General features: G+C 37.1%; 2 protein-coding genes across 2 annotated transcripts in view; one reads left to right on the forward strand and one right to left on the reverse strand.

Annotated features, from left to right (window-relative positions):
• LOC109050030 (dynein axonemal heavy chain 5-like) overlaps positions 1-10343 on the forward strand; it is a 48644-nt gene extending 38301 nt beyond the window's left edge. The window contains 16 exon segments of the mRNA XM_042751911.1: positions 30-224; positions 409-564; positions 703-885; positions 1483-1653; positions 1751-2129; positions 2368-2639; positions 5380-5544; positions 5790-6057; positions 6243-6364; positions 6587-6742; positions 6837-7028; positions 7125-7313; positions 7808-7940; positions 8076-8284; positions 8367-8588; positions 9686-10343. Of these exon segments, the coding sequence (XP_042607845.1) occupies positions 30-224; positions 409-564; positions 703-885; positions 1483-1653; positions 1751-2129; positions 2368-2639; positions 5380-5544; positions 5790-6057; positions 6243-6364; positions 6587-6742; positions 6837-7028; positions 7125-7313; positions 7808-7940; positions 8076-8284; positions 8367-8588; positions 9686-9898 (3225 nt within the window). The 3' untranslated portion in view covers positions 9899-10343.
• Positions 10344-10547: 204 nt separating this feature from the next.
• Positions 10548-16122, reverse strand: LOC109050340 (caveolae-associated protein 4a-like). The gene is made up of 2 exons (XM_042751554.1): positions 14657-16122; positions 10548-11959 (listed from the first exon to the last, which is right to left on the reverse strand). Exons 1-2 carry the CDS (start codon positions 15020-15022, stop codon positions 11369-11371), a joined length of 957 nt encoding a protein of 318 aa, XP_042607488.1. The 5' UTR covers positions 15023-16122; the 3' UTR covers positions 10548-11368.
• Between the last annotated feature and the right edge of the window lie 148 nt (positions 16123-16270).

Below are 16270 nucleotides of genomic sequence, written 5' to 3' on the forward strand. Positions count from 1 at the left end.
TAAAACGATTCTCATGATTTCCTGCACAGAACCTGAATTTGATCAGTATGCTGGTGGACAATGCAACTATAGGAGAATGGAACCTGCAGGGTCTCCCCAACGATGACCTGTCCATTCAGAATGGCATCATCGTAACAAAAGCTTCTCGTTATCCTCTGCTCATCGATCCTCAGGGCCAGGGCAAGATCTGGATCAAGAACCGTGAAATTAATAATGAGCTACAGGTACTGATTTGATACCAGTTTTAATCTAATTTTAAAATTTGATTATATTATCATTACTGTAATTATCTGTGTAATTAAAACCTTCAGTGTAGCAACTTTGAAAAAAGTAGTGGGATTTAGCGAAAAAAATTAAGCAAAAAATAAAATTAAAATAAAATTAAGCCCCCCCCTCCCCCCCAATCAGGTGACATCTCTAAACAACAAATATTTCCGAACTCACCTGGAAGACTGCCTGTCCCTGGGCAAACCTTTGCTCTTAGAGGATGTTGGGGAAGAGCTTGATCCAGTGCTGGATAACATTCTAGAGAAGAACTTCATAAAGTCTGGAAAAACTTCTAAAGTAAGTCACGTGACTTCAAGAATAAATTCTATAATTTTTTTTTACATTTCTAAACTTAATGTGATACAAGACATATGCCGGGTCTCAAAATTCTCTGGGCTTTAGCAGACCAAGCTAAGACATTTTCTCTTGTGTTAGGTAAAAGTCGGGGACAAAGAAGTGGATGTAATGGATACATTTACTTTGTACATCACAACTAAACTAGCCAACCCTGCATACAGCCCAGAGATCAATGCTAAGACAGCAGTGGTGGATTTTACAGTTACCTTGAAGGGTTTGGAGGACCAGTTACTTGGCAGAGTCATTCTCATAGAGAAAAAGGCAAGTCTGAGACAGTGATATTTTAGTATCATAATATACTATTATAGTTTTTATTTATATTTCGAATTAATTTTATATTTTTATATTTTTCATTTCAATTTTTGTCAAAGTTTTAGTCCTTTTATTGTAATTTTTGTTTTTTGTCTATGTAATTTTTTATAAACTTTTAGTTTAATTTTAGTTTGAGAGCATCTAGTTGAAATAAATTAGTATTGTATATGTATATGTATACTATATGTAGTGTTTTATATATATATGTGTGTGTGTGTGTGTTAGTATCAGTGTCAATATCAGTTAATGCTTATTTTATTTCAGTTCATAAAAATGTTTTTAATAGTTTTAATTTTAGCATTATATTTAGGTTACTATAATAACACTGGTCTGATATACAGGTTTTAAATCTAAATAAATTAACTAGATATTGCATTCTGAAGAAGTCAGAAGTCAGAAAGAGTTTTATTGCCAAGTATGTTTTCACATACAAAGAATTTGTTCTGGTGACAGAAGCTTTCAGTACACAGAGATAACAACAAAAATGTGCAATCAATAATGTGGCTTTTAGATGTCATATTGATTTAATCAATTATTTTCCAATCAGAAATGGAGGCTGAACGTGTGAAACTCTTGGAGGAAGTGACATCGAACAAGAGGAAGATGCAGGATTTGGAGAGCAATCTTCTGTACAAGTTAACCAGCATTCAGGGCTCTCTAGTTGAAGATGAGTCTCTTATCGAGGTGCTCGGAGTCACCAAGACTATAGCACAGGAGGTACTTTCTTCAATTATAGTCATGTACTTTTAAGCTGTTTTATAAAACTGACTTACAACTGTGTTTTGATAGCTAAAATCTCCTGCTGTTACCCTAGGTAAGTCAAAAGCTAGCAGTTGCTGCAGAGACTGAAATTAACATCAACCACACTCGAGAAGAGTACCGTCCAGTGGCCACCAGGGGGAGCATCCTCTACTTCCTGATTGTGGAGATGAGCCTGGTCAATGTGATGTACCAAACTTCACTACGCCAGTTTTTGGGCATCTTTGACATGTCGATGGAAAAGTCACCAAAGTCCCCCGTTACAGCTAAAAGACTAGACAACATCATGGAGTACCTCACATTTGAAGTGTTCCGCTATACTGCTCGGGGACTCTATGAAGATCACAAGTTCCTCTTTACACTGCTTCTGACGTTGAAAATAGACTTACAGGCCAAAAATGTTTCCCACAGCGAGTTTCAGACCTTCATCAAAGGTTCGATCCAGAATGTTTTGCAGATAATGTTGTGTACTTTCAGTCTGCTGTTTATCTAAATATCACAATTAATTTTAACAGCATTTAGCTTCAGTTTAATCAGACAACAGCACACAGAAGCTACAATTGATGACCATTTAATATGTCTTGATATCCCTGACAATTCCCTGTAAAACAGTCGATTTAAGAACTTATTTCAGGCCAAGTAATTTTATTTTTTTTTTTTACCTTTTTTCAGGCGGAGCATCTCTGGACCTAAACTCTGTCGAGCCCAAGCCAAGGCGCTGGATCCTGGACACGACGTGGCTAAACTTAGTGCAGTTGTCCAACCTGCCTCCCTTCACTGCTCTCCTAACCCAGGTGGCCCGCAATGACCGTGCCTGGAAGAGCTGGTTTGATGAAGCCACTCCAGAGGAGACTCCTCTTCCTGATGGTTATGAGAGCCTACTGGATGCATTCCGCAAACTGCTGCTGATACGAAGCTGGTGTCCTGACCGCACCATTGCACAGGTGCAGGAAAATCTTTTTTCTGGGTTTAATTGTTTTCTTAAGATGCAGAGCAATGTTATTTTAGTGACATTACTGTACTGTTTTAGTATTGACAAATATTTGTATGAATATTGCTTTTTATTTTAGTTTATTATTAGTTTGAAAGTTGTAATTTTTTGCTTCAGTCATTTTTATTAGTTTTTGTTTTCTAAAATATGTCTTTTCAATTATTTTTATTTTAGTTTTATTTTCATTCAGTATTTTTGTACATTAACTTAAGTGAGATATTATTTTTGATATTTTGCCTACGTTTTTAATATTCTATTTTTAGGTTTTTTATATTCTGTTTTATTTTTGTTAACATTTAATTTATTTAAATGAACAAATTTTAGTAGTTTTAGTTTTAGGTAGTAATAATAAAAGCACTGATGCAGTGTCAAATATATAGGTTATACAGAGGTTGATTCAACATTGGTCTGTTTGTTATAGAACCAAATCAAGCTAATTTGGGGTTTTAAAATTTCTTTAGACAAATATTGCAAACTTCATATAAAATAGAAAAAAAAAATAGAAACCTGCAGATGAATTAGCAGCATTTTCTAACGGGTAAGCACCTCCATTCACCCACCTTTTGTTTAAAAATGGAGTGAATGGAGGTACTTTTTTATGATGATAGGGTCCCTTCTGACCTTTACAATATACCAGATAAATGTTTATATTTTGTACTCATAGTATGTTGGTACTATGAAAAAAACCCTCCAAAATTTCTTGTCTGATATCCAAACCTGATAAATGAGAAGAGTGCCTACTCCAATCATTTGTGAGCTCTTAGAAGCAACTAAGTAAGCGTATATTCCCTTTCAAGACCCTCCAGTCTATAAAAAGATTCTGTGAAATGAATTTGAACAGCTGACCAGCCACTAAGCTGCAGATTGTCACTTAACATTCATAATCAAACCTGCATGTTATGACGTTTAACGATAATGGGGTCACAAAATCTCTAAAGAGCAGCTGCCCAGATCACTTTCATATCAAAATTAATGGCACAAAAAAAATTTAAATAATAATAATTATACTATGCATAAATAAAACCGTTATTTATCAAGTTATATGTTGCCCTATGTTGGACTGGGCATCCATCCAGGGTGTTTCCCTGCCTAAATCCCTTAATGCTGGGATACTGTGTCCAGCATCTCTGTGACCCTACATTGGACAAGCAGTTTGGAAAATGGATGGAAAGGATGCATATTTGTCATGGTTACTACTGTGAGGAGTCAAGGAACGTGGAGATGAAGGAGAAAAATGAATAACCATCTTTAATAATCCAAAACCAGGGGTAACACAGGGCAGGCAGGAACACACACGTAGCACATTACATGGACGACACCGGACAAAGGAATCACAGGACAGACTTCACCTTAAATACTAGACTAAACAAGGGTAATTGAAGAGACACACCTGAACTTAAATGAACACAATCAAACAAGGGAGAAACTGGGTCACAGGAGCACATGGGGACAGAAAACACAACATAACAGGTCCAGGGGTGTGATGATATTATTATATATATATTTTTTTTTTTTTTGCTCTGTAAAATTATAGATCTTTAGCTTTGTTGGTAGATTGACCATAATAAGAGTAGAAGGATTGAGGATGCCCCGGCTGCAGTCATTTAGAATTTGACACCACAGGCCTGTTACATGGTCATGGGTAGGCACAAGTTATTCATTTACTGGTCAGTGGAGTGCTATCACCTTATTTAGGCACAGATCATCATTCTTAGACTGACTTGAGAAATTGAAAATTTGATTTCCTACCAAATGTCAACCAGTGGGAAAGTTGTTTTACATGTTGCACTTTAAATGTTTGTTACTTTCACATAAAGAGATAATGACAATCATTGATTCAACCACTTTGCTCCTAAAATGAATTAAGGGTTAAACACATACTGTAGCTTTCCCAGTACACCTGTTCACCCCCGTCACTCACTGGATTATGTGAGATACTATTTTAACGGCAGCACTCACATGTTGTACTGTGGTGAAATATTAATTGTCTAAAGATTTCCTTTAACTTGTAAAGACAAGATTAAGAAACTGAATCTTAATGCAGTATGATTCTTGATTTGCAAACACTGTCACACTATTGGCATTGATTTCGAATTTAAAAGCCGCATCTATTAGCAGATCTGTCTTTATGCAGATATATTAGGGATCTGTTGACAGTGACGGATCAGCTGATAGACGAGGCTGTCAAATGCTCTCGTGCACTTCTGTGTGAGTGCTCGGTGAAGAGCATGAAGTGATGATCATTGAAGCCTATCACAGTCGTATCTGTTGAGCGTGTGAACACAATGACCTATCAGAGCTGTTTAAGAATGTGCTCAACAGCGCTCAAATCTTAGCAGGAAATAGACATTTTTAAAATGTCAGTACCGAATGGTATCACGGTCGGTGCTTTTGACAACACTACTTTGAATATTGTGTTTAGTTAAGAACCATTCAATTTAACATGCATACAATATTAATTATTTATAGCATAACAGACTGCATTTATCTCTAACAGCTGCTGAGACAAATTCAAAGCAGTGACAAGAAGTCACTGACCTTGTGTGTTATTCACAAGGCTAAATATATTTATAAAACTAATTGATAATTCAACAGATGCTTTCAAAAGTATTTAAAATGACAAAGTGTATTAAAAATGGCCATTTTTGTGGAATTTGAATATTTGAATATTGCTCCTTGTTATTCTGTGATAGGCACGTAAATACATTGCCGAATCAATGGGGTTGAAGTATGCAGAGGGAGTGATTCTGGATATGGATACCATGTGTTCAGAAAGTGATAAGAGGATACCTCTAGTCTGCTTCCTGTCTATGGGTTCTGATCCCACAGAGAACATAGAGAGACTCGCCAGGTCGAAGGTATGAATAATTATTATTCATTATTACACACTTTTGTAGAATGCTTGATTGTGATTGGTCAGTTGAGGCATTCTGTAGTCAAATATTTGTATGTTTGACTGTTGCCCCAGTCAGACACTTTGTACAGACTGGTGCCATCTTCATATTAACTGGCATTGTCACTTGTTTTATTTAAAATATAATATAGCTTGATGTGAAGATTTGATGACTTTTGAGATCCAAACAGTTTTCTTGTTGTTTTGCAGGGTGTTCCTTGCAGGCCAATCTCCATGGGACAGGGACAGGAAGTACATGCAAGAAGGCTTCTGGCCCAGAGCATGTCTGATGGAGGCTGGTTGCTTCTGCAGAACTGCCATCTGGGATTAGAGTTCCTGGATGAAGGTTTAGAGACAGTTACCACAACAGAGAGCATCCATGACAATTTCAGGTTATGGGTGACCACAGAGGTGCACCCTAAGTTCCCCATTAACTTCCTGCAGTCTTCAATTAAATTCACCAATGAGCCTCCGCAAGGTAGAGAAGTGGAAAATTCTGCTGTTACTTCCTCATTTGATAGATTTATCACTATTGTTATCAGAATATCTTTCTGGTTCTATACATTCAACATCAGCATGTCATAAAAATAAAGGAATAAAACAGGAAATGAAACACTAAGCATGCAGAGACTGATAATGTGGGTTTAATGATCTGCAATGCAGGGGTGAAGGCTGGACTCAAGCGGACGTACAATAGTGTGACCCAGGAACAGCTGGAGATCTCCAACATGCCTCAGTGGAGGCCTATTTTCTATGCTGTGGCCTTCCTCCATACCACAGTCCAGGTCAGGACAGCTGGACATTTTAGATTTTCATAAACTCATAAAGCCTCAATTGAGATACCCTGCAAAAAGAATTGAAAACAATATAAGAAATATTATTTATAAGACATTCAATAACATAAACATTATATTATATATTATATAAACAACAAATTCCATAAAAGAGTAATATTTTAGCATAACCATTTAAGACCTGTTGTCTCCATTGTCATGTTCCCTCTAAAGGAGAGACGCAAATTTGGTCCACTTGGCTGGAACATTCCCTATGAGTTCAACCAGGCTGATTTCACCTCCAGTGTCCAGTTTGTGCAGAACCACCTGGATGATATCGACATCAAGAGAGGGGTGAACTGGATTTGCCTGCGATACATGCTAGGAGAGGTACAGTATAGACCTGCCATTGTTTTTTTTGTTTTGTTTTTTGATAAATCTCAAATTTGAACAACATTCTGTAATTTTATTATTGGTTCTGTAGGTGCAGTATGGTGGACGTGTCACAGATGATATGGACAAACGCCTGCTCAATACTTTCGCCCGTATCTGGTTTAGTGAGAACATGTTTGGGGACAAGTTCTGTTTCTATAAAGGATATACTATACCAAAGGCCAAGATGCTGCAGGATTACCATGCGCATATTGATACTCTGCCATTGGTTGATACACCTGAGGTGATACAGATACTTATTATTTTCTATGGGGTTTGATAGGGCGACTGGGTGGTGACGTAGAACCTATAACCTGTTGATTCAAATTTTATCCAATAGGTATTTGGCCTCCATTCCAATGCTGACATTACTTACCAGACCAACATGGCTAATGAAACCCTGAACACCATCCTCAACATCCAACCCAAAGACAGCAGCAGTGGAGAGGGCGAGACCAGGGAGTCATCTGTCCAGAAGATGGCCAGTGAGATGCTAGAAAAACTTCCTGCTGACTATGTGCCACACGAGGTGAAGATGAAGTTATTGTGCCACTTCTTTATTAGTCTAAGGCTCAAAGTGTATTAAGGTTGGAATAAACTACGGGCCCTTTCCCCCTCGAGTTACAGTTTGGATAAGTTGACCCTAGTTACCAGACTGTCAGATTTCAACTGACAGATTTCATAGAAAATAATAGTGTATTGTAGTGTATTGTTGGTCACAGACTCCGATTTTGTAGCTTCAGACTGTGATTCCATCCATTTGGAGGATATCAAACATGTTTGATATTTTCAGCCGATTTAAGAACACATTGTTTTTATTTGTCTCCTAGCAATAAACGTTTCTGCATGAGTTTGTTGTGATCGGACTTTAAAGTCTGGTAGTGTATGATCCTCAGTCATTTAATGTATGATGCCCAGTTTTTTTTTTTTTTTTTTAAATCTATTCAGATGTTGTGTAGTTTATTCCAGCCTTTAGTGTCTTAATTAAATGTAAACTGTAAACTTTCAAATGACTCTATGCAGGTAAGGAGTAACCTCCAAAAAATGGGTGCGTTCCAGCCCATGACTATATTCCTTCGTCAGGAGCTTGACAGAATGCAGCGTGTCATTGGTCGTGTGCGCACTACCCTCACCGATCTTAAACTTGCCATTGATGGTGAGTTCTGGAAACGTTCACTCATAGTACAGTAAAACACATTCATAGTTTTAAAATTAAGAAGAGAAACATTAACAATATTATCAACAAAAAATGTGCATTGTATTGTAACACAATGAGTTTATAATCCCAAAGGGACTATAATAATGTCAGAGGATCTCCGTGACGCTCTGGACAGCATGTATGATGCTCGTGTTCCGAAGTCCTGGCAGAAGATCTCTTGGGAAGCTGCTTCTCTGGGTTTCTGGTTCACCGAACTCCTTGAGAGGAACCAGCAGTTCCACAACTGGACTTTCAGTGGTCGACCTCATCAGTTTTGGCTCACAGGGTTTTTCAATCCACAGGTGGGTCAGTTATCTCATTTGACTCGGGTTAGGGTTTCATTTGATTCATTTTTCTCTATTAACATATTGTTCTTCATAATAGGGGTTCTTAACTGCGATGCGTCAAGAGACCACTCGAATGAATCTGTCTAAAGGCTGGGCTCTAGACACCGTCGTCCTACTCAACGACGTCACTCGCATGATGAAGGAAGATGTCACAGCCCCCCCACCAGGAGATGTGGGCGGTGTCTATATCTATGGCCTCTTTCTGGATGGTGCAGGATGGGACAAGAAAAATGCAAAACTGACAGAATCATCTCCAAAGGTATTCTGGGGAAGGATAAATCAAGACAATATGTGGTCATAAGTTTGTGGATAATAGGTTTGGCTGTTTCAGAAGTTAACACAAAATCAAGACTGGTCATCACCAGCAGACCTGGGACCGTATTCATGAAAATCCTCTTAAGAAAAATTATTTCTTACACTTTATGAAAGATTTTTGTAAGAATAATCCTAAGAGCAATTATTGAAAAATTCTGAAATACTTTCTTAAATATTTAAATAAATAATTTAAACAAAAACTTAGATGTGAAGAATAAAATTACAGACTCTAACTTTAGGGAATTATGGCAAGTTAGAAAATAGTTATACTTAACCAAAACTAAAAAATAAAAAAAAAAAAAAAAAATCATTACTTTGTTAAGTTATGACAACATTTATCATTTTCTTTTTTGTTAATTATCTTAAAGAATTATATAAAAACTCTATGGACATATTTAAAACAAGAGAAAAACAACAAAATTACTAAAACCTTAACTAAAATTAAAATGAAAACAAAATATGAAAAAAATGTAATATTAATAAAAAATATTAATATCTCAATAATACTAAAATAACACTGTTTGGTAGGTTTTCCTAATTTTAAGTAGTTTAAAAAATATATTTAAAAAAATAAATAAGAAACAAATAAAATAAAAAAACTGAATTATTATTATTATTTAGTTTTGTCTTAACAGAACTATCTTAAGAAAAAAAGAACATTTACATAAGTATTTTTGTGAATACAAATTATTCTTAACTTTTTTCTAGACCCAGTAGTGTCTTGTACAACTCAGTCAGTGACTTTATCAGCAGTCTTAATTCTGCTATTATTTTTCCCATTTGTTAAAATCTTTTATGATCTAGATAGACTGTGAAGCACTGCAAATGACATAATATACAAAAAGATAGCAGTCCAATATGAAATTCTCTACCTGATTCAGAATATTGGGTGTAGTTCTTTACAATTAATTTTTCTATTATACCCATAAAAAAAATCACCAAAAGCACATCCCATCATGCAGTGCTAACAGTCAACTAATCTGTCATGTATGACTCTCTTTGTTTGCAAAGTCATGATATATGTATTATGTTGTTTGGTAGGTTCTCTTCACACCATTGCCGGTTGTGCATGTGTTTGCGGTGAGCAGCACCACAGAAACCAAGAAGCCTCCCATTAATCTCTACTCCTGCCCAGTGTACAAGAAACCAAGAAGAACTGACCTGACATACATCTTTTCACTGTTGCTCTGGAGCAGCCAGAACCCAGACCACTGGACGCTGAGGGGAGTCGCTTTGCTCTGTGACTGTAAATAAACTCATAATGTAGTCCAGAGCTACTTTCACAAGAAGCTTGATTAAAAAAATAATAATAATTTAATGTACTGACACTTTATATCTTGTGACTTATTTTGCCATTCTGCTTTAGAGTGTTGAAATTGGATGCACTTTTTAAATTTTCACACAAGTTTAAATATACACAATGATTTGCACAAACATGCTGCTGCATGTAGCAGTTTTCCTTGAACTATTCAGAAATGCCCCTATAGTAGTCTATCTGGGATTGCTATTTTTGCATTGCATTTACGTTAATTCACATTATAGCAGCAGTGTCCAAACTGTGTATATATGATGAAAAATAGTATATAAGAAACAACATTGTTCCATTACAACTAGTGTTCTTGAGTGAAATGTTCTTTATTCACACATGCACTTTTCAAGCATATCACAAAGTTCAAAGTGTGACTAAAACAGTGTAATTATTATTATATATGATTTTTTTGTGTTAGTCAATGATTTAAGTATGGAAAACTGCATAATAGGAAATAAAAAGTGCCATACAGCAACACTTTATTTTACTACTGTGATCCTTAAATATTAGACTGATTGCAAAGCTCTATAATCAGTCTTGATTACTAATACACTAAATGCATTTTTCCCAGAAACTCTTCAGAAACCAGCTGATTGCGTTAATATGTTTATTTAAAAATACCACAACTGAATGGTGGTTCACATGTTTTTTTTATAGAGTTTACACAGAAAGGCACAGAAACATAATTTATAAATTACTTGTCTGCACAGTTAGTTATATTCCACAAACCACTACAACATCTAAACCGAAAAATTTAATTCTTAACTCATCCACTGTTGACATGCTGGATGTCAGCTGACACCAGAATATATTTAAAGTCTTCAGAGATAGTCCACAATCTACTTCTCTGTATTTGTAAATTCAGCAATTCAAAGAAATTTCTTACAAATATTTTTACACACCTATCAAATAATGTCAATCCATAAAAGGTGCACTCAGTCGTTTTTCCTCAAAAAATGTTACCCATGAAGAATGAATAGAGACAGTGTCTTAGAAAAATCTGTTTTACTCTACATGAAGCGTATCTACTGCTACCTTGATTTTTCATGATGCTGCATCCACTCCCATTGGTGACAGTATAAAGACAAAGAAAATCACTGAGTGCACCATGTTTTTGGCTGAATTTAAATTAAAAACCATAGCCTAGTCATCTCAGTACATTAGTTTAACATTTATAGCACTTCATAGTCCATAACAGATGTAAACAAGAAAAAAAAAAAGAAACTCTAGGATATTGTTTGTAATGTACAACTTCCTTAATTCGTTCATTCAGTTGTCGTTAGAACCATCCACTTATCCACACACTTAGAAGCAAGATCTCTCATCTTCCCAATCTTTCAACCTTCAAGTTCTCCATAATCGAATTCATATCTGTACATGAGTCTTTCCCAAATGTGACTGTCAAGACTTGCCGCTTAAGAAAGCTGCTTCATATCATACATCGGCACTTCTGATTCCTCGCCCTTGCCCTCATCTGGACCTTCTTGTTTCTCCGTTGGCTCCGTGTAGGCCACACCAGGGCTGGCCTTGCGGCCCTTTGGGGGTGGGACGGGTGCCGTTCCTTCCGTGGTCCCTTCTGCTCCTTCTTGACCTTCAGCCACCGTCCTTTCCTTCTTCAGGTTGAGTTTTGCTGGCACTGTTTTCGTTATGGTTTCCTTGAAACGCTCGCCAGACTGTTTCAGCCGTTCCCCGGACTGGCGGATTTTCTCACGCCGTTCGGCCGTTACTATGCGCTCGCCCAGCTTGTTGACCTTGGTGCCCAGATTCTCTTTGGTCTTAGTCATGTTCTCACGGGAGAAGGTCTGTTTCAGGCTTTCAATGCGCTTCAGGCCAGTCTTCTTTAGTTTAGCAGCAGTAGATGAGTCTGCCTCCTCAACGACCATGTATTCCTCATCTGAGTCTGGAAGCAGGACCTCTGGGGCATCAGGGTCTAAGGAAGCATCTCCGCCCGTTGCTCCCTTCGGAGATGCTTTAGAAGCAGGTACAGCTGGGACCTCATTATCTCCCTGTGGGAAGAGAATAAATTTACCATAAATGTACCATACTTTTACCATGTATAGCACAGCTGAGACAGCTTAACTCAAATGGTATCAGGCTACTTAGACAAAATTTTTTTTAAAAAAATGCATATAGTACAAATCTATTCCATGAGTGTAGTTTATTCATCTACATTTTGTAAAATCTTATAATGTATATATAATTCCATTATAGCTCAATACAAACAAAATAATTATGTAATCTTGCAGTTCTCAAGAAAAATGTTGTTAAAAACACAACTAACCATGCAAACATGCATAATTAGGATAGCAAAATAAGGCATGAAGGATAATGTGACTGGTTACTCACCAAATGAATAAATAAACATGTGAACGTTACAAAGTGTTGAGTTTAAGTTATTTTAGAATTTTACTTGAATCTTGTTCTCTTAAAGCTTCCGCTAAGACAAAATAGTCCATTACAATGTACAAAACAATCGCCCAAGCTCCAAGATGAACACTATAACAACATTACAGTAATATTAATACTGAAGTCCTCTAAGGTGTATTTTCACTACAATTGACAACTGAGACGTAAGATATGGCCAATTGAGTTTGAATGAAAGAAGAGCCCGTGAGTCGGCGGAGTGATACGAGACTCGTAAATGTAGCGCCGGCGTCAGTTACCCGATTACGCGGGATATCGGTCCACCTATCAGAATCAATTATTCCAGAGAGCCATTTATAATAACTTGGTGACACTAGAAGAAAACTCCAGACGACGATTAAATGCTTTTACGTTTGGTGTTGGTTCATATATATGTTAGTTTGAAGCAAAATCAATTGAGAATACCAGTGCTGTTAGTTAAAATACAAAAAGTGCCGAAGACTTAGCACAACTAAACTGTTGATGAATACAGCATTGTGAATCTTTACATCCATCGCACCGCTCAGTATGCAAATAATGATAAGGTAGGTTTATAATCTTTTTCGAAAGGGTTTAGATTAAATTAATAGTGTGCCGTTGAATAACTAATACATAAATCTAGCGTAGCTCGGTATATAAAAAGGCTAATGTTAATAGCTAGAATAAGTGCATCTAGGTTACATGACTCACTTAGTCATGAACTTTACCACTAGTCAGTGCTTTATAAACGAACAAAATGCACATTTTATATAAGAAAAAACTACTGATAACAAACGGCCAATGTTCGATAAGTTGTTAAAGACTCTGTCGACAGCTTTTTTAACCATTACTTTGTCAGACGAGATAGCACTATATTAGGACATGAAGCTTCAGTGCAGCTCTCAGAATAACCCTGAACAAATCTGTCAGCTGTTCTCCTCACGGTACAAGAGACCATCAAACCCATGGGCATTAATTAAATGTAAGGTTGTTAGAGAAAGAAAATATGAGCTAATTTGAGTAACACTAGTTGCTTATTAGTCTTCAAGAAAATGTCTATTATATGGAAAATGGAGAAAACCTATGATAAATCTTCAGAAAATAAAAAATTAGATCTTAAAATAGATCTTCAACTAAAACACTGGAATTGTAAATTATTCATAATTATTCATCTTAAAACAACAGTACATTGAATTTTATTTGATTAATGCTGGGTCTTAAATTCAAATCTAGTTACAGAATATTTGCAGCATAATTTCAGAAAATTTTCTCTTAAAAATGTATGAAAACATTATGGTATTGTTAAAAGATTTTAGATAAGTTGTCAATTATTTTTTTTATCAAATTTTTAAACCCCCTCTTGTTATTTGTTATATCATATTGCTATTGGGCTATTTGAAACTTAAAAAAAAAAATCATAAAAATAAAAAAACAATAATTGAATTAATTTTAATGCATTGTTAAGTGCTTTTATATACAGGGCTGTCCTAATACAAGCTACCCAAATGATTGTGAAGTAATTTCAAACAATAGCAGAGCTATTGCAGATGTATGAAACAGTATTTCCAGATTTAGCAATGAAACATTCCTCCATGATGTCATAATACTGTACTCGATCTTAATCTGATTTCGGACATCTTGACTCATTTTAAACAATGGTGGTATTCCAAATAAGGCTTCATAGTTCATTCTCTTATGCACTAAAGGGTGTATATTAATTCATTTTTACTCCTTCATGGATCACATTACATGGTTTATCTGAGTGTTACTCCAGACATCCTGCCACATATCAGATAAAATGGCCGCCAACCTAATCCTCCATTCTCAGTGGGGACTGGCAGAACATTCCTGCTGTACTGCTTTTGGCTCTAGGCCACTTGACCTTCTAATGTACCAGGATTTATCTTGGATCATGCAAGAACTTTTATCTTGAAAAAATCTGTCTGTCTTTGATAACCCCATTTGCTCAAGTTGAAATGTTGTAGGACAAGCTCAGAGTTAAAAAACCATCAATGCATGGAGTTTCAAGCATGACCAAAGGAAAAAGGTGCTCTGTTCTAAAGTAGGTTTCCAAAATTAGACCTGCCTTAGAGATCCGAACTTCATGTGGAACTCAGAAAAACCCACTTCAAATGCTGAAATGCAGTAGGACAAACTAAGAGTTAAAAAAAATCAATGCATGGAGTTTCAACCATGACCAAAGGAAAAAGTTCCACTATTCTAAGGTACATTTCCAAAATTAGACCTGCTTTTGAGATCCAATCCCAAAAATCCTGTCCAAAATAAAACATTCACATGCCACCAAAAGCAAAGAGTCTTACCTGGTAGATGACGACACGGAACTTGTTCTTGTTCAGCAGCTCGACTTGGGTTTCCTCCACCTTCTTGACACGTATGTTCTGCTTCTCCACCCGCACACGAACGTCCTTGATGTGGCAGCTGACCTTGCGTGTTTTCTCTAGAAGTTTCTCCACGGTGCTACTCGTCGCCGTGTGCTCCTTCGTCAACTTCACCACGTCGGCCTGGATGGTCTTCACGTTGTTCTCCAGCTCCAGCTGCCTCTCCTCCATGCGTTGCTGGCACGCCTGCACATTGTCTATGATCCCAGACACCCTCTCCAACAGAGTGAAGATGTTCAGGGTGCTTGGCTCGTCCGCCACACCTGCCAGTCCCAGTTTGTCAGCCATGCTTGTCTTTGTAACCCAGTGAGGACCCTAGACTAGAACTGCCGAAGGTCTCAGGTCCTGCTTCGGTGGATTTCTGTTGGTGCACAAGGGGGTGTTGGGTTATGGGGTGGGTTGCTGGATTGTGGGGCCGTGGTGGGCCCTGGAAGACGCTTGGATGAGACAGACTCTCCCTCTGACTGGAGCTTCATGGACGTTCTGGAGAATATAGAAGCTCCACCCTTACTGCATATAGGGAACACAAGGTTCAAAGGCCAGACGCACAGGGAATGACTGGAAAAGAGGGCAGAGGGGTTGGAAGCGGGCACCAAACCAACTCACCATGAATTCAGCATTATAAATATCCACAGTAAGGTGACACCTTGTCATTTTTAGAAGATGCTTGTGCAGCTGAGATAATGGAAACCCCCTTCGTTCTCAACCGCACTATTTATTGTACAAAGAGCTATGTTTCCTCAAAGAAAAGCTAATGGCATGGTCATATTTGGTTAAAAATAATAGCACAGACAATACCAAGATGTTCCATCACTGATAGTCACCTGGCTGATTGTCCAACTTTAGACAAAAGGTTTCAGCATTACCATTACCAAGTTTGGGAAATTTAACAACTGAGGAAGCAATTTGCTTACAACCTTGTCCACAATGCTTTTAGATCGACCTCAAGCATGATTTTGACATCGACGTTGCGACCTGGGGAAGATGATCCACCTTAAGATGGACTGTCCAAACCCGTGAAATGATGCCAACAGCTGCAGTCTATTCTTAAACCCCGAGCCATCTATAATTACTCATCACTCATGTCATAGCTGAGCGAGGCTTACTTAATTCTCCAGAACTCTTCATTCAGCTGATACTCGACACCACTTTCCTACACTCAAAATCTCACGTGAGCAAACAGTCAAACTTTTGTGGTCAGATCCTTTTTCTGCAAATAGCTGCTTCTCAGTGCAATCTGAGAGCCTAAGATGTCACTCTTAACGGGATAGTTCATCCAAAATTCATTCACTCACCCTCAAGACATTCCAAACTTTTATGGCAAGAACATATTTTGTCTTTAAAGTTGACATTTTTCAAAATATCTTCTTTGTTATCCACAGATGAAATGTCATACAGGATTGGAACCACATGAAGGAGAGTAAATGATCCCTTTAAGATATTTTGTAAAATTGTAACGGCGTCCAAAGTGGTTCAAACCTGATGTCTTGGAGCATGATGCTAATGATTTAAACATGTCAAATTACAAAGTACTTG

Source organism: Cyprinus carpio, chromosome B24 (genome assembly GCF_018340385.1).
Source record: "Cyprinus carpio isolate SPL01 chromosome B24, ASM1834038v1, whole genome shotgun sequence".
Taxonomy (NCBI): Eukaryota; Metazoa; Chordata; class Actinopteri; order Cypriniformes; family Cyprinidae; genus Cyprinus; species Cyprinus carpio.

Coding starts and splice junctions, on each gene's coding strand:
- LOC109050340 (XM_042751554.1), bottom strand. CDS start 15,022: ATGGCTGACAAACTGGGACTGGCAGGTGTGGCGGACGAGCCAAGCACC. Junction 11,960..14,656: donor TCCGTGTCGTCATCTACCAG/GTAAGACTCTTT, acceptor CTCTTCCCACAG/GGAGATAATGAGGTCCCAGC.